General features: G+C 39.3%; 1 protein-coding gene across 1 annotated transcript in view; it reads left to right on the forward strand.

Moving 5' to 3' along the window:
- LOC139725343 (uncharacterized) overlaps positions 1-20,644 on the forward strand; it is a 29,398-nt gene extending 8,754 nt beyond the window's left edge. Inside the window, exons 11-23 of the mRNA XM_071636431.1 lie at positions 430-515; positions 2,579-2,659; positions 4,029-4,159; positions 5,665-5,998; positions 6,671-6,752; positions 7,417-7,511; positions 12,287-12,400; positions 12,872-12,962; positions 14,093-14,229; positions 14,989-15,178; positions 18,390-18,448; positions 19,217-19,339; positions 19,914-20,644. Coding sequence (XP_071492532.1) covers positions 430-515; positions 2,579-2,659; positions 4,029-4,159; positions 5,665-5,998; positions 6,671-6,752; positions 7,417-7,511; positions 12,287-12,400; positions 12,872-12,962; positions 14,093-14,229; positions 14,989-15,178; positions 18,390-18,448; positions 19,217-19,339; positions 19,914-19,973 — 1,583 coding nt within the window. The 3' untranslated portion in view covers positions 19,974-20,644. The remainder of the gene's footprint in view (positions 1-429; positions 516-2,578; positions 2,660-4,028; positions 4,160-5,664; positions 5,999-6,670; positions 6,753-7,416; positions 7,512-12,286; positions 12,401-12,871; positions 12,963-14,092; positions 14,230-14,988; positions 15,179-18,389; positions 18,449-19,216; positions 19,340-19,913) is intronic.
- The last annotated feature ends 2,639 nt before the right edge of the window (positions 20,645-23,283 follow it).

Here is a 23,283-nt window from a genome sequence, read left to right on the forward strand (position 1 = left end):
GGACTGTAGAAGTTGGGCATAAATGTGTAAATGATATTTTTCCAAGTGCACTTAATGCAACCAAAAAGATTTACAAAAAGATAGTGGATGAGACATGTTGTACAAGCTTTAGCAGTTCGTACAGATGTGCTAGTAGACATTTAAATATGTGTATCGGGTTCAATCATTTCTTTCTGCTCCTGCCCGAAGTCTCCTACCCTGCAATCACTAAATGCATAACACTGCAACCTTTCTTAATTTCTGCCATACATTGTATAAAATTATGAAGGAGTTAGGCTTTATTCAGAAGAGGCGAGTAAAGGAGCCGAGTCAGCGAAGATTCGCAGACATACAATGTAATTCACAAGAAAAAAGTTGTACAGTTGTTCATTAATGCACTTCAGGATACTTGAATCATTCTGATACACATTCTCGTTCTACTCCCAACAGAGGAGCTGTACGGAGCAACGAAGAAGAAGAGACCACTCACCAAGAAGCTGGCTGCAAAGAAGAAAGCTGAGGAGGAGAGGCTTACAGTAAGTCAGTTTTTAGTTTTGAGGACCTACTGAAATAATCAACAAAAGACACTGATGTGAAACACAATGAGAGGAACTCTCCCTAGATGTTGAAAAATTGATGATATTGATTTCTTCTAAATGCCTTGCCATGAGATATCCCAGGGAGACATACACATTGTATGTTTGTGATGTACTGCTCTTATTTTAACCCTAAAAAGGCCGATGGTGGGGGGGGGGGGTTGAATCACCCCCCTTGACATTTTCCGCGACCATTCTGCTGCACAAATATTTTTGACCGCCACCGCTCACTGACTTTTTACTTTCAAGTCTCGCACATCTTATGACCCCATTTTTGCGAAAATCAGACGTACCGTAGCGACGCTGCACGACCTTTTATACATGCTTGTCAGACCGAAAATGGCTCAAAAACGTGATTTTGTGTACAAAGTCTATGCAGATAGGGTTTTTTTTTCAGCTTATTCAAAAAGATATGATTATTTTCACTTTCAATGGCTGAAATCAATGAATTTTGGCATAACTGTGCTCAAAATAGGTTCTGTAATAAATTTTGTGGAAAAAAATGAAGAAAACAAAAGTTTGAAAAACAAAGACATACGTAAGATATTCATAAAACAATAGAATACATATGAAATTAACTTTGATACCAGATTTTCTTTCAAGCGCATTGTTAGGAATGCTACTAGGAATAATGTCATTATAAATTAGGATGCCATTAGCTTTATTTTCTGAATAAGAGCAAAATTTATGATTTCGCGCATATTAATCCGTTGAGGACGAGTCCCAAGTATACTCGGGCAGATGTCTATTGGAAATGCGTGTTATAGCAAAATTAGTCCGTCCTCAACGGGTTAATTAATATAAAATATAAAAAATGAGAAATTGAATTTTTTCTTTTATGGTGTTATAGATTACGCAACAAGTAATGTATGTGCCAATTTTCAGGGCAATTGCGCAATCGACGGCCGAGATCTCGGGGGGGATTGAATCAACCCTCCCCCGGCCACAGAACAGGCCAAAAAGCCCGGCCTGGTTAGGGTTAAAAGATGGTAATGATAAAACCCCCATTTCTTGTTCAGTAATAATCTAAATGATGGTATAGTTTGTTGTGGAAGAATATACAGCTAAAGTGATTTGGGTCATTAATGCCTGACAGTACCCATAAATAGTGCATTTTCTTACATTTGTAGTGACAAGTGATGGGGAAGATAGAGCAGGGACGAAGTGCCGAACTCTGGATATGAGAATCAAAAGGGCTACGAACAAACTTACACTACCCAGTGCAGTGAAGGGTTCCAGTTATTACTAGCAAGAAATGACAGGAAATGATTCTGATTGTTATCTACAGATACTTTGAACCTGCCTTGATAGCTATTCACTAAGTTCTTACACTAATGCTCATATTCACATTTAGTTGATCAATGCTGCTGTTTTGATCAGTGGTGCAGATTATCTAGCAGTCAAAAATCTAAAATTGAGTTGTGATCCACTGGGAGATTTTCTTTCAATCTTCCTCATATCCTCGCTGGGGTGACAAGACCCTGTATCTCAAATTTTGGTGAAAATGACTTTTATAGATTAACGGTCAGATAAACGGTTAAGTGATGTCTGTAACAATATGTGATATATTGTTGATTTGCATATATGCATATTCACGAGTGACGTGATCACTTGCTTGTTGACACAATAAAGCCCAGCGTGCACGTATGAACCGTAACATGGCGGTCGTCTGATTCTTTGTGTGGTCTTGAAACAATGTCTTGTCCAAATCCTAACTGTCATACCCCAAAAATAAAGCCACCACGGCATGTCAGAGGAAAGGCTATCCCATTCGGTATAGTGCTTTGGCCGCTATGTTATTTGGCTCTCCTGAACATTTAATATTTTGTAGATACAAGGTCTTGTCGCCCCAGCGACGATATGGTATTGTTTTAATCAGCGGTGCAGACTATCTAGCTGTCAAAAAAAAGAAGCAAACATGAATTGTGATCTGTTGGTAGCTTTTCCATCAATCTACCTCATATGGTGTGCTGAGACTGTTTCTTCATATTTTTCTTCCCCAGCCCGAGGAAAAGAAACTGATCAGAGAGGTTGGACCACGGGGTGAGGGAAATGTGGACGTTGTGCAAGACATGCTTGATGAGGTAGGTGGTAATATTATGGGAGGGACATGTGCCATGTGTCTGGGATAATCATTAACCCCTTCTGCGCCAGGGACTTGGGACAGTGTGTACAATCCTATTGCATTCTCTGTGCCAATCAACACTCAAAGCACACAGGGTTGACAGAGACAGAGAGCTTCGGATTGACATGGTGAATGGTACTGTGTATCGTTTGTTGTAAAGGTTGAACTATGGTGTATTATGGTGATGCAAGAAAAGCTTCTGCTATTCATTCAAGACAGCTTGTAAAGGCATGTGAGATACCAGTAATATGTAATGTGTTAGAGACTCTTTGCAGTTGAAAGTGATTACACGTACAATGATTACTCTTCCAGGAATCACTGTCATGCAATAATGCCGGTAATCTTTATTCATTTTGATATGAAACTGAGGCGGGTAATAGTGGGTTTGGAAGGGATGGTCGCTCTGTGGATTGAAAAATAAATCCACTTGTGTTGGGATACTCTATACACCAGCCACGTCATACCCACCAACAAGTTCCAACTTAACCCGTTTATGAGGATGAGTCCCATGTATACTTGGGCAAGTGTCTATGGGAAATGCGTGTTGTAGCAAAATCTGCCCGTCCTCAACGGGTTTCCAACGATACATCTCTGCGATCACTCCTGTGACTCACTTTGGTGCCCCCTGGTGATCACATGGCGTTATAATTATTTTGCATGCACTCGACATGAATATACACTATAAAAATGGGTTGATGTTATCACATGAGAACACCACAAAGTTAGTGGCACTGTACAAAGTGTATGGGAATAATACCCTATTGCTTCTGAGTGGTGCTTTCAGCTTGCGTTCGTAAGAGCATACATATCTCACTTGGGGTAGAATTCGGGTATTTTTGATATTCCTGTTTAATGTTAAGGTATTTTTTTTTTTCAAATAATATGAGTTTGTGTATTATTATCGTCAACGATTAACTTTGCATTTTTCATTTATATAGAATATTGATATTGTGCTGATGTTATGATGTAAAAAGGAATGTCCTTGATTTGTTATTTTGTGTTTGTTGAACTGTTATATTTTGTCATTCATTTGCAGGGCCCCCTAGGATAACAGTGTTTAAACCACTGATGTGGCTACCCTGGGTAAAGAAAACTGAATAAATAAGTAAATAAATAAATAAATAGACTGGGTTCTATTCTTCATTGAAAGAAGTTTGGCAATATCAAATATTCTGTCTATTAAAATTCATTTTACATGGTTTTTGTGTAAACAATTCTCAAATCAAACAGTCTTCATCATTCATATGATTGTACAGGAAAGACAATTCATTTGATAATCCCTAAGATGTGCACAAAATTCTAGCACTATGTTTCTCCTTTCTTTACAGGGAGCAGATCCTAACTGTGAGAACAAAGACGGCATTCCAGCCATTGTCTATGCTGCAATGAACAACCAAGTGGACTGCATTCCAGTGTTGGCGGATGCAGGGGCAGAGGTCAACAGGAAGACCCCATCAAGGTGTGTAAGAGGTCAAGGGTCGGAGTTCCCTGGGTGTGAACACTTCTCTTGGGGTTTTGCTTGTACGTTTACTAGCTTGCAAATGGGATTTAGTACATCACAGTGGTGGATCCAGCAAGGAGCACACTGGGCACGTGCCCCCCCCCCCCCCCCCATTATTTTTTTTTGAAACAAAAACACACACAAAAAAAGAAAGACAAAAAACAAAGCAAAACAAAAATTGGTGGAGGGGTGCGTGCGCCCCCCTTTAATTTTGTAATGGTGCCCCTCTTCACGGAATTCCTGGATCTGCACATGCATCATCTTCCTTGAACCAGAAGAAAATGAAACTTGTCAGCTCAGCGGCATCTCACAAGAAAATGGCATTTCTGCTCTGTATCTATAATTTGATAGCAGGCCTACGGACAAAGAGAATTGATATAGAAAGATAATGATTTATTGCTTTGCTGCACTAAATTATTAATTCATCAGTCATGTTGCTGGCTTTCAAAAAAACAACAACAAAACCCTCAAGCCTACCAAATTATTTTCCGTCATTACTATTTCCTGTCTTTATCCAGGGACATTATATGGGAAAGTTATGCTCACATTGATTGCAGTGTATTATGCTGTAGCCCATTATACATTCTGAGATCTTCCTTTTGCTGAAGCCATTCGATTGATGTCACTGATAGAATGAATAAGCAGTTTAGATAGGATAGTGATCCAGATAAATTTTGATGCTTTATGTTGGCATTAATCACATTAGTACCTGAGTTAGACCAGGAAACTGGGCATTGCACAAGTGGAAAGGAAGAAAATACAATTTGATAAAATCTTGATAGACCTTGCGTAAACCCAGTATCACTTCAATATACACATTTTGAGGAACTTTTAATATAAGGTTGTATCATTCAAGATTTCTGTATAACACGTTGGTACAGAGTTTGTATCGTGCATACACAAGATAAAAATTGTCTATTCAAAGTAAGATTTTCGTGCTTCTGTTAAGTGAAAAGCTCATTCCCACTGACAAACAACAGAAGAAAGGAATTGAATCCAAAACCTCTGTCAACTGATCTCAACCCATTGAACCCATATCACATGGAAAAAGGAACACCACCCTCAGCTGAAAAGCTCATTCACATTGACAGTGAAGAAAGAAGGAAAGGGAAAAAAAAAATGAATCCCAAACCTCTTTTGACCAATCTCAACCAAATTACCACATATCCCATGTCCAAGAAAGCAAAGGGAACATCACCCTCATCTATCAACTGAAAGGCTCATTCCCATTGACAATAAAGAAAGAAAGAAGGATAGAAAAAAAAATGAATCCAAAACCTCTTTGGACAAATCTCAACCCATTGAACCCATATCACATTCACCAGGAAAGGGAATGTCGCCCTCATGTATCAACTGAACAGCTCATTGCCATTGACAGTAAACAAAGAAGGAAAGAATAAAAAAGTGTCCAAAATCTCTTTGGACTAATCTCAACTCATCAAATGCGATATCACATTTACCAGGAAAGGGAACACTGCCCTCCATGAGGCCGTACTCCTGGGACCAGAAGGCCAGGAGGCCATCGAGGCCCTCCTGGATGCGGGGGCCAGCGCCAAGGTGCAGAATGCCAAGGGGGACACGCCCTACGACCTCGCCATCTCCAACGGTTACTCTTCGGTGGTGGCGCTCTTCGCCTCCAGCATGGGCCAGGACATGCTGAACAAGATGACCAAGTCGAAGAAGGACAAAGGGAAGAAGGGACGACGGAAGGATGAGGATAGTGAGGAGAGTGAAGAGTCTGAAGAGGAAGAGAAGCCAAAGAAGAGGAGCAAAAAGTACAGGGAGAAACTACCCAAGGTGACTATATTTTTTTGCAATCATATAGTTTCATGCACTTCTAAGTCTTATTATTGTACCTTCTTGTGTTAAAGGTATCGTATAGTTTTGGTTGAGGCCTAACATATTTGTGTGAGATAATAAGAAACCTCTTAAGAAATGTGAAAGAGCATGTAATTCCAAGAGGATTTGAACATATCAAAAAACAGAGTGATCCTAATAAAACTCTATGCTACATTGCAATTGTTGTTCTATCTCTCTGTAATTAGGGCAATCTCACAGTTGATATTAATGTTTGGAGTGTATTTCCATGAATTTTGCAACTTTTAGTTGTGCTGACAGATGAAAAATATGCAAATGTTTAAATAATTACATATTGTCATTGAGGCCAGTGTATGTGAGTTGCACAAAGCTGGAAAAAAAGGGTTTACTCCTGATTTAATAATCTCTTAATTCTGCATACTACATCCTATCCTTATTTTGCAGATTGTGTAATTTGTGTGGATTTTTAAAAACATATTTCTTAACGACATTCATTTTCAGTTATTTCAAAATAAATAAACATATAAATCATTGATGGCCAACTACAGAAATGACACTGCATGTATGATAAATCTTTAAGATAAAGCCTACATACACTAATTATTGCTTTGCTGCACTCCTTACATCTTTTCCTGTTTTTGTATTGCCCAGGATAAAGGCACAGTGAATCCAGTCTCCAGGTTTGATCCTCAGGCCGATGCAGAGAAGTTGCGCAAGGCAATGAAAGGACTTGGTGAGTTTGTCCTTGGAACTCTGTGGAATTCCCATATCTAGTGGGATTTGCTACTGGTTTTGTCACATTTCAAAATTCAGACCTTCCTTTGAAGATACTGACCTGTGAAGGTGTCGACAAAAAATGAAATTGAGAGTGAGAAGGGATGAAAAATTTAAGAGGAGTGTTGTTTCTCTGCTGTAAGATGTTCATTTACTCATACATTGTCTGTGATAAAATGTGCTAACCAGTCTCTTCTTCTTGACAAAGTTGGCCTGTTTTCATTTTTTTTTTTGGTTTTAGTTTCTGCAAACGAACAGCCTCGCTAAGATTCATAAGGCTATGCTGATATTGAAACATTTATTGTGTAGGATAATGTTTTTTATACAGTGCACTCCTGTGATAACGAACATGGTCATAACAAAATTCCAGTTACAATGAAGTGAAAATTCAGGCCGCAACATTATCCACTCTCTGATTTTTATTGTTTATTTGTTCGGTTATTACAAAATTTCGATACAATGAAATAAAACTGCTGGTCTTGGGGACTTTATTTTCACAGGAGTCTACTGTATGTCCATCAGGAAGTGTATATTTACTTCTGATTTAATTGCTTACTTTTGCATATTTGCTGTGATTTGGTGATTTTGACTTCTTTGAACTATCCCCTCTATGTGGCACACAGGTACCGATGAACAGGCCATTATTGATGTCCTGACGGCCCGCTCCAATGATCAGAGGCAGAAGATTGCCAGGCAGTTCAAGCAGATGTTTGGCAAGGTCAGAATATAAGATTATTTCACCCTCGCAGAATGCTGAAACATCAAATAGTCCAGTCTTTGATCACTCAAGTAGAATGCTTGCCATGCCGACTGATTTCCTTGTGGTGCCTGAAAAAAAGGATATTCAAAATATTGTCAGAGAATTGTACAAGAATCATTCTAATGATCATTTATGATCCGCCAAACCCGCAAAGAGGCTGAATCAGCCTTGTAGTAATTGTAATTGTAATATGACAATGCCCAGATTTGCATATATTTTTATCTTTTATTCTTTTTTAATCTGAAAAGCTAAACTTTCATTAACAAAGTAAGGTTGGTTTGTTGGAGTGTGGCAGGTTATATCATAATGTTCCTCATCACTGTGTCCTGTTGACATGAAATTTTAGAGACTACTGGTAATCATTAAGCACCCAGAGATTTCTTCCAATGTCAATCTCCACTACCTGAAGAAATATGAAAAATTTCAAACAATTTGTTTGGGTTGAAAACAAATTTATCATGTATTATGGAGATAAAGACGCAGAGAAGAGGGATGTAGGGTTGATACAAGCCAAAGAAACATACTCATTGCGCACTGACTCATCATGGGCGTCACCAGGGGGGGTGCGTTGGGTGCGAACGCACCCCCCTTCAGATCCTTTAAAAAGAAATAAAAAAACAAAACAAATAAGTCTGCGAGCGACCTCAACGCCGGACGCTAAATAATAATAATTATCTTTTTTTATTATTTTACACCAGGGACAAAAAAAAAAAAAAAAAAAAAAAAATCGTGGGCAAAAACAATTCGCACCCCTGGTTCTCGCAGCACTGATTTTATACATGTCTATTAGTATTCTATACAGTGTTTACTATGTATCGACCGTACTGTACATCCGTACGGTACGGAGCACGTACACGTTTGCATGTACGTGTGCTACTTACTGTATGTAGGGTCTATGTACGTTACTTCTGACCAATCCATATTGCCAGCCCAAGAGCGAGCCTTAGCCTCATTAAAAAAAAAAAAAAAAAAAAGAATGGAGGGGTAAGCATATCATTTTGCCCACCCCCCCCCTCGCTCCATAATTCCAGAGACGAGAAGATTTTCTTACCTTTTTTTTTGACAGAAAAAAAAAAGTTGCCCCCACAAAGATATTGGAGGGGCAAGCATATTATAATTTTGCCCCCCCCCATAATTAATAATTCCCGAAATGACAAGATTTTCTTGCTTTTGAAAGAAAACAACAATGTTGCCCCCATAAAGAATATTGGAAGGCAAGCGCACCATTTGCCCCACCCCACATAATCATAATTTCCGCGATGAAAAGATTTGTTTGCATTTTTGTTAGAAATCTGTCCAATTATTTCACCCAAAAGCAGTGGCGTAACTACGGAGGGGGAGGGGGGAGGGCGCACGGGGTGGGGGTGCCACCCCCCCCCCCCCCCATCCGCTGGTAAAAAAAAAAGACATACCAAAATAGTAATTCAAGGGTTAGTAAACTGCTTTTGAATGACAGGGTGATCAAAAATAAGATATTTTTCTATGATTTCTTTTAACCATAATTAAATAGGTATATAGTGTGAAACATTGTTCAAAAAGCCCGGAGCCGACAAAAGATTGTGATTCAGCGTGATTCAGCGTGATTCCTGGTTGGCGTTCTGTATAAGCAGGATGTGCGCAGTGTGTACTCAGAACATCCGAACGGCAAAAATGTTGCGCAATGTGATGTAGTGCACCTTTGTATATACCTTACGCTCCGTTATATCAAAGCTAGATCATTGATTTTGCAGTGTTGCTTTACATACTAGTCTATGTAAAAATGTCTTGCATTGCCAATAAAAAGACGACCTGGGCTAATTCCTAACTTTTCCATGTATATAATACACACACACAAACAAACACGCACAATTAGGGGATGCTCTAAAGTGCAGATCATTGGACATCCTTCCCCCGCTTGGTCACTTCGACCCCACATCGCTGGTCATACCTCCCCCAGTCATGAACATAAACCGACACCCTTGACTACCAGTGGCGGATCCAGGGGAGGGGCGCACCGGGGCTCCCCCCCCCTCTTAATTTCCAAAGCGAAAAAAATAAAGCTTCAAACGGCAGTTTTTGGACTGTAAATTGTCAAATTTTAAAGCTCGCTCGCTCCTATCGCTCGCATTTAATCGTAGTGCCATTTTCCTGAAGTTGCTGCCAGTAATTGCCGGCAGTTGCGCCCGGTGCGCCCCCCCCCCCCCCCTCCTTAATTTCCAAAGCGTAAAAATATAGCTACAAACGGCAGTTTGGGGACTGTAAAATGTCACAATTTTCAAGCTCGCTCGCTCTGCTCGCTCGCATTTAAATTCTCCTGATATTGCTGCCAGTAATATCCAGTATTGCCAGCAGTTGCGCCCGGTGCGCCCCCTCAATTTCGAAAGCAAAAAAGATAAAGCTTCAAACGGCAGTTTTTGGACTGTAAAATGTCAAAATTTTGAAGCTCGCTCGCATTTAATCTTTATGCAATTCTTCTGATGTTACTGCCAGTAATTGTCAGCAGTTGCGCCCGGTGCGCCCCCCCCCTTAATTCCCAAAGCGAAAAAATATGGCTAAGAACGGCAGTTTTTTTTTACCGTGAAATGTCAAAAATTTCAAGCTCGCTCTCTTCGTTCGCTCGCATTGAATCGTTCTGCAATTCACCTGATGTTGCTGCCAGTAATTGCCAGCAGTTGCGCCCGGTGCGCCCCCCCCCCCGCAATTCCAAAGCGAAAAATTATGGCTAAAAACGGCAGTATGTGGACTGAAAAAGGTAAAATTTTCAAGCTCGCTCTCTCCGCTATGCTCTCCTGATATTGCTGCCAGTAATTGCCAGCAGTTGCGGCCGATGCGCCCCCCCCCTTAAATTCCAAAGCGAAGAAATATATCGCTACAAACAGCAGTTTTTTTTTTTTACTATGAAATGTCAAAATTTTCAAGCTCGCTCGCTCCGCTTGCTCGCATTTAACTGTTATGCCATTCTCCTGATGTTGCTGCCAGTAATTGCCGGCAGTTGCGCCCGGTGCGCCCCCTTCATTTCCAAAGGAAAAAAAATATGGCCCCAAATCGCAGTTTTTGGACTGTAAAATGTCAAAAGTTTCAAGCTCGCTCTCTTTGCTCGCTCGCATTCGATTGTTATGCCATTCAAATGATGTTGCTGCCAGTAATTTCGAGCAGTTGCGCCCGGTGCGCCCCCCCCCTTAATTTCCAAAGCAAAAAAAAAAAAATATTTATGGCTACAAATTGCAGTTTTCGGACTGTAAAATGTCAAATTTTTCAAGCTCGCTCGCTCCGCTCGCTCGCATGTAATCGTTATGCCATTCTCCTGATATTGCTGCCAGTAATTTGTCGTTTCACACCGTCATTCCATAATCCATTTATAGGGGGGACAACCCCCTCGCACAACCTCCCCCCTTGCTCGTTCCGCTTGCTAGGGCTCGGTTGTGTTCATGACACCAGTGTAAGAATTGTTACTGCAGAAATTTATTTAAATCATACCATTATTATAGGCAAATTGTTCAATAACAATTTACTTCAAAATGTACTGTAAGTGGGACTGCTTCAAGTCGATAAAACACGCAAAAAACTTGCATTAAATTGCACTATTTACAACATCAAAATGCAAAAAGTGCTCACCGTGGGAGGGGGACACCCCCCCCCCACATCCTCCCCCTCGCTCACTCCTCTCGCTCTTGCTTGGCCAAGTTCATGATATTCAGTGTAAATATTAAAACAGGAAGTTTATTTGGACGATACTATTTTACAGGCAAATTGTTCAATAATAGTCTACATCAAAATATACTGCTACCTTAAACAAGTGGGACTGTTTTAAAGGGGAAGGCTAGTAACTGATCAGTGGGAATCAGTGGAAATGCTGGGAGATGATTGTTCCAATCCTTATGGGATTCATTCAAGAGTTCATTGTATATCTATTGTTGTGTGAAAATGATTTGCTTCAGAATGGTCTCATATTCAAGTAATGTGCAGTTTAATGCTTCCAGGTTAGCGTCCCTGGTCAGTGACGGAGCATTAATCTGCACATTACTTGAATATGAGACCGTTCTGAAGCAAATCATTTTCACACAACAATAGATATACAATGAACTCTTGAATGAATCCCATAAGGATTGGAACAATCATCTCCCAGCATTTCCACTGATTCCCACTGATCAGTTACTAGCCTTCCCCTTTAAGTCGATAAAACAAGCAAAACATGCATCAAATTGCACCATTTACAACATCAAAATGCAATTTCAGTTCTAACCGTGGGAGGAGGGGGGGGGGGGGACAACAAGCACTTCCACACCCTCCCCCCACCCTCTTGCTCGCTCCCTCGCATACTAATCCCCCGCCCCCCACCAAGATGAAATCCTAGCTACGCCGGTGCCCTTTCCCCGCTTGGTTTCCCTCAAAAAACAGTAAAAGTCTAGGGATTGAGAGCTTCCCATATTCCAAATGTCTGTCCAAAAAAATCTCGTTACATTTAGTGTCAAAACGCACCCCCTTGAAAAAAAGCTGGTGACGCCCCTGCTCATATAATCTTAAGCATGGCTGCAATGGGTTCAGTGACTTTATAGAGGGGCGACAGCAGGCTGTGCCCTCGAATGACCTTGACTTGTAGACGATGACAAGTAATTCAATATCTGCTTACTGCTGAGCGACATACAACAATTCTTTTTTAATATCTTAACTCTGTATGTCACACATTACTGAGACAGTAAACTTCGCACATTTGATAAATTGATGATGATTTCTTTTTTTTCCCTTCCTGGCAGGACCTGATCAAGGAGCTGAAGAGTGAACTGAGCGGCAAACTATGGGATGTGGTGCAGGGATTAATGATGACCCCAGCTCAGTACGATGCATACCAACTCAACAATGCCGTCAAGGTGAGAGAATATGGCTCTGCACCAGTCTCCAGTACTTTCTCAGTAGTAGTGAAAGGTTTGACAGATGTTTTGATGGTGCTAAGTGATAGGTATCTTCAATTGTGTTTAATAGATTTGGAGATATGGGGGGTATAATTGATTTTAAATGTCTTACAATATTGCTTTGTTTAAATCTCAACAGACTAGTGAAATCTAAACTACATTATCTCACAATTCAGTGCAAATTTTGTATTACTTTGTTTTATTTTGCATTATTTCACAATTCAGTATAAGTTTTTGATTATTTTTTACTATCATGTTTAAGTGTTGTCAGTCTTGTAGCATTTTGTAGCAGATGGAAGATCACGTCATAGCTTCAAACATGAAGCATTTGTTTTATAGTGCAGAAACTGATTCTTCACACATTCTAACAATATCCAGAATGCCATCAAGCCACCCAACTTACTAGGTTTCATGCCCTAAATTCTCCAGGGTCTGGGAACCAATGAGGAAGTGCTGATTGAGATCCTGTGCACCCGCACAAACGGCTCCATCGAGGCGATCAAGACGGTCTACGAAGACGGTAAGATCATGGTTCGTAGAGCTGGTTGCGGCTGTTTGCTGGACAGGGTTAGGTTGTAGAAGCTGACTCCATGGAAGTTCCTCCACACTTGAATGATTTGTGCCACATGTTCACATCAACCTGTTGAGGACAGACTGATTTTGCTTCAACATGCATTTCTCATAGACACTTGCCCGAGTATATTCAGGGCTTGTCCTCAACGGATTAAAATCATGAAGATAAGCTCAGGAAAATGGGGAGGGGAAGTGATAGGGTGTTTTATACACCCAATTCTTGATTCTTGTTGGCTTCAGGGGAAAAAAGAAAATGGCTCCCTAAGAAATAGGTCAAATGTTGGACTATTTTTCTTTCTTTTTTTAGAGAGAAAGAAAGTATTCAGATTCACGTAGGAGGAAATGAGTGAAGATAGATACAAATTATGGCCTAAATAAAGGCAGATTTTGTCTTTCTGTGTATTGTATTTGACAAATTATACAAGAAACTGTTTTCATTATCTACATGTCACATCATAAGACTATGAGCGAATCTTTCAGTCATCCTCTTTCGGAAATTTAAAAAAACCCAAAAAACTGTCAAAGCTTTTTGTGATGTTCAACACAGTTCTCTGTCATCAAATGTTCAAAAAGTTTCTTTCTTCTCTTCATCATAGTAAATATTGTTGCTGCATTCCTACCAGATGCTAATTCAGTTCTTTTCAATCAACCTCTCAGGGTTTTCAGAAAATATAAAGATGGTTATGCTTTTATGAAGTCAACCACTTTTTGGGCAAAGCCTACCTTATTGTAAGGCAATGTGGTTGGAGTATATGAATCCTAACATTTCTCAATGCTTCTTCAAGGAGCATTTTAGTAGGTTAGGCTTAGACAGTGTGGAGTGATCTTCCATAATGTCTATGTATTTTGTATGCTTATGAAATAAACCTATCGGGGGTCATTAAGTTGGGGTTGAAATTCATGGAATGACAATTTGGAAATTTACTTCTCACTTGGAGATGGCTATCCATTTTGATAAAATGAAAAACTTGGCACATTTGTAAACCATCTTAGTATTTACTCTTCATCAGTGCTATCTGTGTGGTAATCTTTAATCTCTACCTTCCTATCCCTACCCAATTCCAAAATTTCCACCAGCCTACGGCGAAGAATTGGAGGAAGCGGTAGCGGACGACACGTCGGGCCACTTCCAGAGGCTCCTGGTATCGGTCCTCCAGGGAGCCAGGCCAGAGGGAGACGAGGTGGACCCCGACAAGGCCAAAGCCGATGCAGAGGTGAGGGTGTGGTGGATGGGGCAAAAATGAGAAGACATGGATATTGCAGTAGGGTACTGAATAAGGAAACAGTCATAGATTTGATGGAAGATAGCTGATGTTGGAGAGCGATGAGTAGTTTGCACATGAGTGTAATGCAAAAGTGAAGTATTGTTTAATACCTAGTAACCATGGGGCACTTCTGGGTTTCATGAGCTAACAAGTCCCCCCCCCCCCCCCCCAAAAAAAAAAAAAAAAAAAAAAAGGCCCTCTGGTGCTACTTCTGGGTTTCTTCAGCTGACAAGCAAAAAAAAAAAAAAGTCTTCAGTCTTCAGCCCATCTTTCTCATTGCACTTCCGGGTTTCTTCATCGTGGGGGGTCCCACATGGGGGGCCCGATCTCAGCCAGAATGCAAAGCGCTCCCATAGTACAGCACTGTACAATCCGGAGGGACAACTTTGCCCTGCCATCAAAGCGAGGCCGAGTTGTCCCTTAGTCCGAGTTAGCCTGACCTCGTTCTGAGATTGCCGCTCCGGCAAACCTTTTTGGTTAATATTTCACATTTTCATCATTACCCAACGAATATCTTGTTATTACAGCATTATTCCACACATTTCTTAGGCATATGTGTACGTTTTGGAGCGAAATTTTGACAATTCTGCAGGCGTACGAGAACTATGTTTTACCTTTAATATCTTCAATTATGACGACATCATCTCTTCAATGATGTAAGAACAAATTTTGAACTTTGAACTCACCGTGATGTTGCTGTGTCTCTAGGCTCTGTACAAGGCAGGCGAGGCAAAGTGGGGCACGGACGAGTCACGCTTCAACGTGATAATGATGTCACGCAGCTACGCCCAGCTGCGGGCCACGTTCGAGGAGTATGGGAAACTGGGCAAGCACGACATCGAGCAGTCCATCAAGAGGGAGATGTCGGGAGACCTGAAAGATGCCATGCTGGCCGTCGGTAAGTTTACAGTCACATTATCCTCGAGGCATGAAATCTACGGATACAGACAGAAGAAGTACAGTGCACTCCAGTTATAATGAACATGGTTATAACAAGATTCCGGTTACAATGAAGTAAAAATTCAGGCCGCAACATCATCCATTCTATGTATCTTTATTGTTTATTTGTTCGGCTATAAAGAAATTTCGATATAACGAAAGAAAAGTGCTGGTCCAGATGACTTCGTTATAACGGGAGTCCACTGTACATGCACCAAATCTCTTGGATATTATGTAAATCTTGTGATGTATGCCTATAGCAGCCAACAACTCATGAACATAATAAACTACCGATCATTAACAATATATTACAAATACGTGTGTCAAGTCATGAAGTCTGTGGATACTATGAGACACATAGTAAAGTAAATGCATCAAACCTCTTGGAAAAACCCAAATGAAAAAACAACTCGTGAACAAAACAGAGAAATCGTCAACAATACACCACAGATCATTTGTGATTGAGAACGGTAAGTGCTGCAATACAGACCTTTAAAAACTAGTAAATCACGATCTGGATACTGTGAATACATGTGTTTCTTTATATCAGAAACGTAGACTCTGTGATATAACCCAGACCAACAGGAATCTTGTGAGAAAGATTTATTGTGAATATAGTTCAAATGTAAAGTCTCTATGAGCACAAGCTTTTCTCTACAGAAATACAAGTGATCCTAAACAGTGTGCTATGACATTGTTTGTGCATGCCAGATCTCATGGAAATGCAATTATTGTGAGGTAAACTGGGACAAGCAAGTCATTCCTGGAAAAAGACAAAAACAAAATAAAACATATTTCACAAACTGTTCATGTGTTACAGTGCTTTGGAAAATAAGATATTTTGATACAAGCCCGTAGAAACAAGCAGCTCAAAAATTGTATGTGGTAAATACTTGTGCCACTCAAGAAATCAAATACATTACAAATCGGAGATAGAGGCAAAGGGGGGGGGGGGGGGAGCTGATTGAATCATGCACATTGAAAGAAGGATGAAAAAAAGATTGAGAAATATGCGCAAAGAAGATAGACTGTCAGTTTTTGTTTTCAGACAATGTGAAATAAAGGAATCAGTTAGAGCAGACAAAACCAGACAGGCTGCATGTCTTTGATACCATTCTGAGATAGAGACGAGAGCCTGGAAAACATCAAATGCTAGTTGTCAGTTGCAAATTGTTGAGTGCCATATATAATGGCTTGGGATTTCATGCTCTGTAGATTTATTTGTATTTTGTTCATTTGATATCGTTGGGGAACATCTTGGAGAATGTGCATGCTTGTAGTTCTTTTTATTTGAAAGAATAGATGAAGAAAAACAAATTATCACTCTATAAATGTTATGCTTTAGTTTAAAGACACCTACTAGTCTGCTAATTTGTGACTATTTACCATGTTACCATGAGAAAGTCAAAATCATTGGAGCAAAGATAACGGCAAAGAAAAGCACATTTCTATGGCAGGATCTGGAAATAACATTTGACAAATTGTACATCAGTGAAGACATATACCTACAAAGTCTAGAGAAGTACCAAAGTCTGCAAAGTGACGTGAGGTGACTTTGTCAAGTAGATATTGTGGCCAGTCACAATTTTTCGCATAAACACAGGATGCTGCTCACACTGTAAGATGCACGTGGGGGTGTCATTTTGGTGTAATGGCTGGATTCTTGTGATTAAAAGGAGTTGTTTTCATCTTCGACAGAAAAGACATGCCATGATTCTTGCCTTTGTCATGAGGTTGCTTGAAAATATCTGTCAAATAATGGCACATTGCATAGATTCTGAGATGCAGAAAGCCAGTGTGCAGGGCGGTCTCATTCTAACAAACATGCTACAATGAAATTTTGCTCCAACAAAGTGAAAAGTCAGGTCCCAAAATTATAAACTTAAGGATCTCTATATGCTGTATTGATTTGTTCGGCTATAGTGAAATTTCCTTATAACAAAAGAAAAATGCTGATCCCGAAGACTTTGTTGTAACAGGTGTTGCCTGTATTGCTCATTGTCCCCGCCGAACGAGTTCGAGCAGGGGACTATGAAACGGGCTCCGTATGTGTGTGTGTCCGTCCGTGTGTGCGTCCGTGTGTGATCAAAATGTTCAAAATGCTACTCCTTCGCCATTTCTAACCCGATTTTGATTCTGTTTGCTTTATATGATAGCACTACATGGGAGCTTTGAAACTTGTATGCAGAATTTCACTTGTGACCTTTGACCTTGACCTTTGACCTATATTGTACATTTTGCTTCAAAATGCTACTCCTTCGCCATTTCTAACCCGATTTTGATTCCGTTTGCTTTAAGTGATGGCACTAGGTGAGGGCTTCAAAACTGCTACACAGAATTTTGACCTTTGACTTCTTTGACCTTTGACCTTGATTTTTGACCTATATTGTACATTTTGCTACAAAATGCTACTCCTTTGCCATTTGTAACCCGATTTCAATTCCGTTTGCTTTAAGTGATGGCACTAGGTGAGGGCTTCAAAACTTCTACACAGAATTTTGACCTTTGACTTCTTTGACCTTTGACCTTGATTTTTGACCTATATTGTACATTGCCTACAAAATGCTACTCCTTCGCCATTTCTGACCCGATTTTGATTCCGTTTGCTTTATGTGATGGCACTAGGTGAGGGCTTCCAAACTTGTACACAGAATTTTGACCTTTGACTTCTTTGACCTTTGACCTTGATTTTTGACCTATATTGTACATTTTGCTACAAAATGCTACTCCTTTGCCATTTGTAACCCGATTTCAATTCCGTTTGCTTTAAGTGATGGCACTAGGTGAGGGCTTCAAAACTTCTACACAGAATTTTGACCTTTGACTTCTTTGACCTTTGACCTTGATTTTTTTACCTATATTGTACATTGGCTACAAAATGCTACTCCTTCGCCATTTCTAACCCGATTTCGATTCCGTTTGCTTTATGTGATGGCGCTAGGTGAGGGCTTCAAAACTTCTACATAGAATTTTGACCTTTGACTTCTTTGACCTTTGACCTTCATCTTTTTACCTATGTTGTACATTTTGCTACTAAATGCTACTTCCGGCAGGGACATATATTACGCACCGCGTAATTTCTACTTTTCCTTGTTTTATCCTCAAGCACCCACTATCAGAGAGGTGACCGCCTTTTTTTCATGTCTTCATCTCTTTCTTCCTCTGTACAGTGCGATGCGTCCGTAACAAACACAAGTACTTTGCTGATAAGCTGTACAAGACCATGAAGGTATGCATTTAAATCATTCATTTGTCTCATGTGATTGTCATACTCTCAACAATCGGTACATTGTTTGCTTATTCATTCTGTAATTGTTTCTGAGATAATGTGCACCTTTGTGTGTTGTGATGTGGAGTTGATCAAATCTTGTAAACTTTAACGTGGGATTTGACTTCAAGAGCTGTACTGATGTTGAGAGAAAAAAGAATGAGTGGATATCATGCATAGAATATTGTATGTAGCACACTATGAATGAAAGTAGTGGCAGAAAGCAGCAGTTGAAATGAACTGCAAGTGGTAGGCAATCATCCATATGAATATGGATAGTTAGAATAGGAGTTCCATGGACATGTTCAAATTGCTACCAATAATGATCATGGTATTGTTCTGTTGCTTGTGTTTTATGCCCCATTTACTTTGTGCACAAATGTCACTAAAGCTTACTTTCTCATTTTCTCCTTGAATTATATGAAGTAATAAATTACATGTTTTTGTTTGTGCATTTCAGGAAAATCACATCTTTTGTGAGCATTGTTTACAAATCAAAATGAGGCACAAGACTCTAATGACATGCCATCTCAGGGGAGGGGGAGGATCCCTAACTATGCATTTTGAAACAAGAAAATATGTGACGTCATTCCATTGTGGTAGAACTTGATCATTTACTTAATCAGCCATAAAATTGCCACAAATATGTCTTGATTCTTGAAAGTAACTTCTCCTTCAAGAGCAGTATTGATGATTTGCGATCCATTTTTTCGGATTATTCCCCTCCAGGGAGCAGGAACAGATGACGACACACTCAAACGCATCGTGATCTCCCGCTGTGAAGTGGACATGCAGAACATTGGTGGAGAATTCCAGGCAGCCTACTCTCAGCCGCTAGGCCAGATGATTGCTGTGAGTATTTGGGTGCCTTTCCTGCCCCAACAAAAAACTGTATGTTTGGGACTTGTTGTAAGACCCTTGTTTCTCTATGGCATGTAAACCAGCAGTACAATTTGCCTTTGGAGGAATTCCATCAGGACAGTTTTACTTGACATTAAGACTTTATCATTTTCAGAGCCTGAAAGTTCCTGGCAGTTTAACAAATGCTAGGAGCAACAGTGTTTGCATGAAAACATCTTTTAAGACATATCCCTTTAAAAGAGCACTATGAACTATGCTTCCATTTTAGATTCCTGGTGAAATTCATAAATGCTATAGATTTCTAAGCAAAATATTATGCATGGCATGTGTCTTCTCATGCCCAAGATTTGTTTTATGGTTGTGTTTTTCACAGACAACATTAACAAAGCAAAGCACTTGACTGAGTAATTCAGATATTGTTTCTTTTCTGTTTGCAGGTAGCAAAATATATACCCGGTAGATGCTTTGTTCAGAGTTCTGACTCATTGTAAAGTTTGACCAATCCGACTAAGTAGTACAACGTCACCCTCTTTGTTTGTTTGTTTGTTTGTTTGTTTTTTCTCAGGATGATACATCAGGTGACTACAAGAAGATTCTTCTGGCTCTTGTTGGAGGAACAAACTGACTCAATTGAATCCATCATGATTTGAAGACCACTGCCAGTTCTGTATGTGATGGGACCATCACCAGCAGAGGTATGGTAGCAATGTGTAGCATGCATCATGTAGACCAAGGCACAGTCTGTGATGAACCCATATCAACCCACAGTTTTTTAAGACTGTTCCATGAAATTAGGACTCTTCATATATCCAGGGCATTTTTGTTTGTTTGTTTGTTTGTTTGATTTTTTTTTTTTTTTTAAGAGAGAGAGGGAGATTAATGAGACACTGAAATTGTTTTATATTTTCTGGAAAATTGATACAGTTGTTTACATCAGTATCAGGGAGACTAATGTGATATTTGATATGTCCTTGTATTCCTATCAATCCATACATGTATCCCCCCATGAAGTCACCATTTTAGAAATTTGCAAATTTGTTTGAGTTATGACCATCCATTTATGTCAAGTATTTGGCTTTTAGTTGTTCCTGTTGTTGTTGAGATACCGTTATGCAATTAAAACATGTTTGTGTAAGCAATTTGGGGCAGTATGCATATCTGCGTGGATCTTGTTTCAGCAGAGAAAAGCAAGACAAAAACAATGTTTGTCCAATCTTGTCTGCAGCGAGGTATGACATGTGATGCCATAGGTGAAAGTTTCTGGGCAAACTCTGGTGCGATGTCCCATCTTTCATGAGTTAATGATGGCCTCACTGGATATACTTTAACCTTGGACCCATTGAAAACACTGAAGAGGCACTGGCCGTGAAAGAAGCAATCCCCCGTGATTACACGGTCAGATCAGATTTGAATGTAAATGCAATTGTTTGCACTCCTACGCGATTGAGACTTTTTAATGCTGGCTTTGAAGTATGCCACTTAAAATAAGTGACAGATTAACAAGGATCGCTTCTCAATAGCGCACCCTTGGGAGGGTGGGAGGAGGGATTGTATGTCTTTGGTAAACAAGGGTTTCACTTGAGAGCCTCCCGGAATCTGACCTTTGACCCCACTGATAGGATCCATTTCCAGTGTATTTTGAACAGCAGAGCAATGCATTTGTCTTTGTTTAAAACTTTTAAAGTTGTATATCATGTACATATGATTAAAGAGAAGCAGAAAGTTGAAAAGGAATAAGAGGGGCAGAGAGAGAGAGAGAGAGAGAGAGAGAAATAGAAATAGAGGGAGTTAGAGAGAGAGAGAAAAAAAAATTTACTTTGTTGTATTCATTGTTTTACATATACTGGTATTTGCAATTTCTGTAACTATGGATGATCTATCTCATACACCTTGATCTTTCGTATGTATTCTTATGTTCTTCATTCCGATGCAATTTTCAAGAAAATATCAGATTCCTATCACGGGTTTACAATTGTAAATAATCACATGAGAAGGCAACGGAGGCACATGATCTTTAGAAGGTCCTGCTCTTTTGATGAAATATTGTGATCATATTAAGAAATATGGAAAATTGATTCAGTGCAGAATTTTACCTCATCTCCTATTTCATTTCTGATGAATTTATGTGTTGTGTGACAGTCATGTTGAACTGCTGTTGTAGTACTTTGTAGATGTTGATATTGACGCACAGTGGAGATTGTCAGGATTTTTTGATGTATGCTCTGTTGTTAGATTTTTATGGCTTTAGAAAAGAACAAGTTTGATGTATCATTACGTACTGATTGTGTTTTCAAAATGTCCTTTTCATCTGATTGTAAAACATCTTTTAGTAGTTTTTTTTTTTTTAAAGTGTACAGCTCATAAGTAAGTAGGCTAGGTAATTGTAATTTGTGCAAGTATTTTCTAACTATCTTAGACAATATACATTATGTACAGTTGGGTAACTCATGTCTTAAAACACTTTCATTTCGTGTATGCTACATGTGCATATAATAGATTGGCTGGTATATTTCTTTGTGTTTCATGATTATATGTGTCTGGGTCACTGAATGAAATAACAGTTTATGTTTTGTTACTTCGGATAAGGAATTGTACCGTTGAGTCTCTGCGGGTGAAATATAGCTGTACACATAGACAGGCTGTGTTGGATGATCTTGATGTAAAAATGCAACTTTTTTGATGTGTCGTACGTAAAGAAAGTGCCTATGTGCAACCAGGTTATACATTTTATATCCTTATCTTAGCTCATTGGGCAATCTGAGGTTGTAGCGAAATTATGAGATCTCTAAGGTGTACCTAGAAGTTCACGTGTTCAATAGATATAAATCTGACCTGCTAAGCTAGTATTGTGTATGTACAGGAGTGAGATATAATGTTTTTTATTTCTGTTTATGTTTATGCCTCACTTTTGAAAGTATCAATTTTATTGATTATCTCTCAGCAAGCACTGATTTATTTCAGGCGTTACAGTAGATGTCGCATGTCTGGTTAAAAATACAAATGTCTTTCCTTTTCATCATGATGTTAGAGTCATTGTTGTAACTGTTGTAAAGACAGTCTTCATTATTGTTTAATGTATTGTATATATACCTCACATCTGTACTAAGAATATGTGTATATAAGTATATATTTAGTGGAGGTACTTCATCTGCAAGTTCTTTTATGGTTTATTATCATTATTTCAGTTACCATACTCTGTCTCACATTCCAAAAACAAAAAAGAAAACTACATCTGTTAGTAGAAATAAAGCCTGCAGATCAATGGCTAGAACCAAATTCAATTGTAGAAATATCGAACAAACATATTTGCGGGAAATCACGACAATGGTAAATGTGCAATGCTACATTACTTCTACTTTGCCCACGCAATATATAGTTGTACTGGTTACCTGTTCTCCTCTGGCCGAATTTGTTGAAACATTAATTTATTATGCGCATTTAATGTTCACAATTTCAAACAAACATGAGCAAACAAACAAACTGCAAATTCCTTTCGGTTTCGTTCCTTTTGTGTTTGTAACGTGAAATATCAGGATAAAGAGATGAAACATTTATGGACACTTTAATGAGTTTGCAGTTTCATATTTTATCATGTTTGTGTCGACTTTATCATAAAAAAAAGTCGAATTTAGCATGCTTTGAATCATGTGGTTGTGCTAGAAGCTACCAGTACTTGGTGTACAATGGCTATTGTTGTTTAACAGTAGCGCTAGTCAAGATCCCGGCAGACAGTTACAGTACTTGGAATCTTCCTAAACAATTCTGGTTTCAGTGGAATATAAAGCTACATTTAGGACTATAATCTTGGTGTGTTTTTTTCTGTTTGATTAATAGTCCTGTCCACAGTTAATCTGTCTTTGTTTCCCGATTTCATTACTCTTACGAATTATTGGTGAGTCGACACAAGATCGAAAAAAAAAACTGAGAAAAAAAAG

The sequence above is a fragment of the Diadema antillarum genome, unplaced genomic scaffold (genome assembly GCF_040938485.1).
Source record: "Diadema antillarum isolate AM-2024a unplaced genomic scaffold, OU_Dant_1.0 seq00000035_RagTag, whole genome shotgun sequence".
NCBI classification, from domain to species: Eukaryota; Metazoa; Echinodermata; class Echinoidea; order Diadematoida; family Diadematidae; genus Diadema; species Diadema antillarum.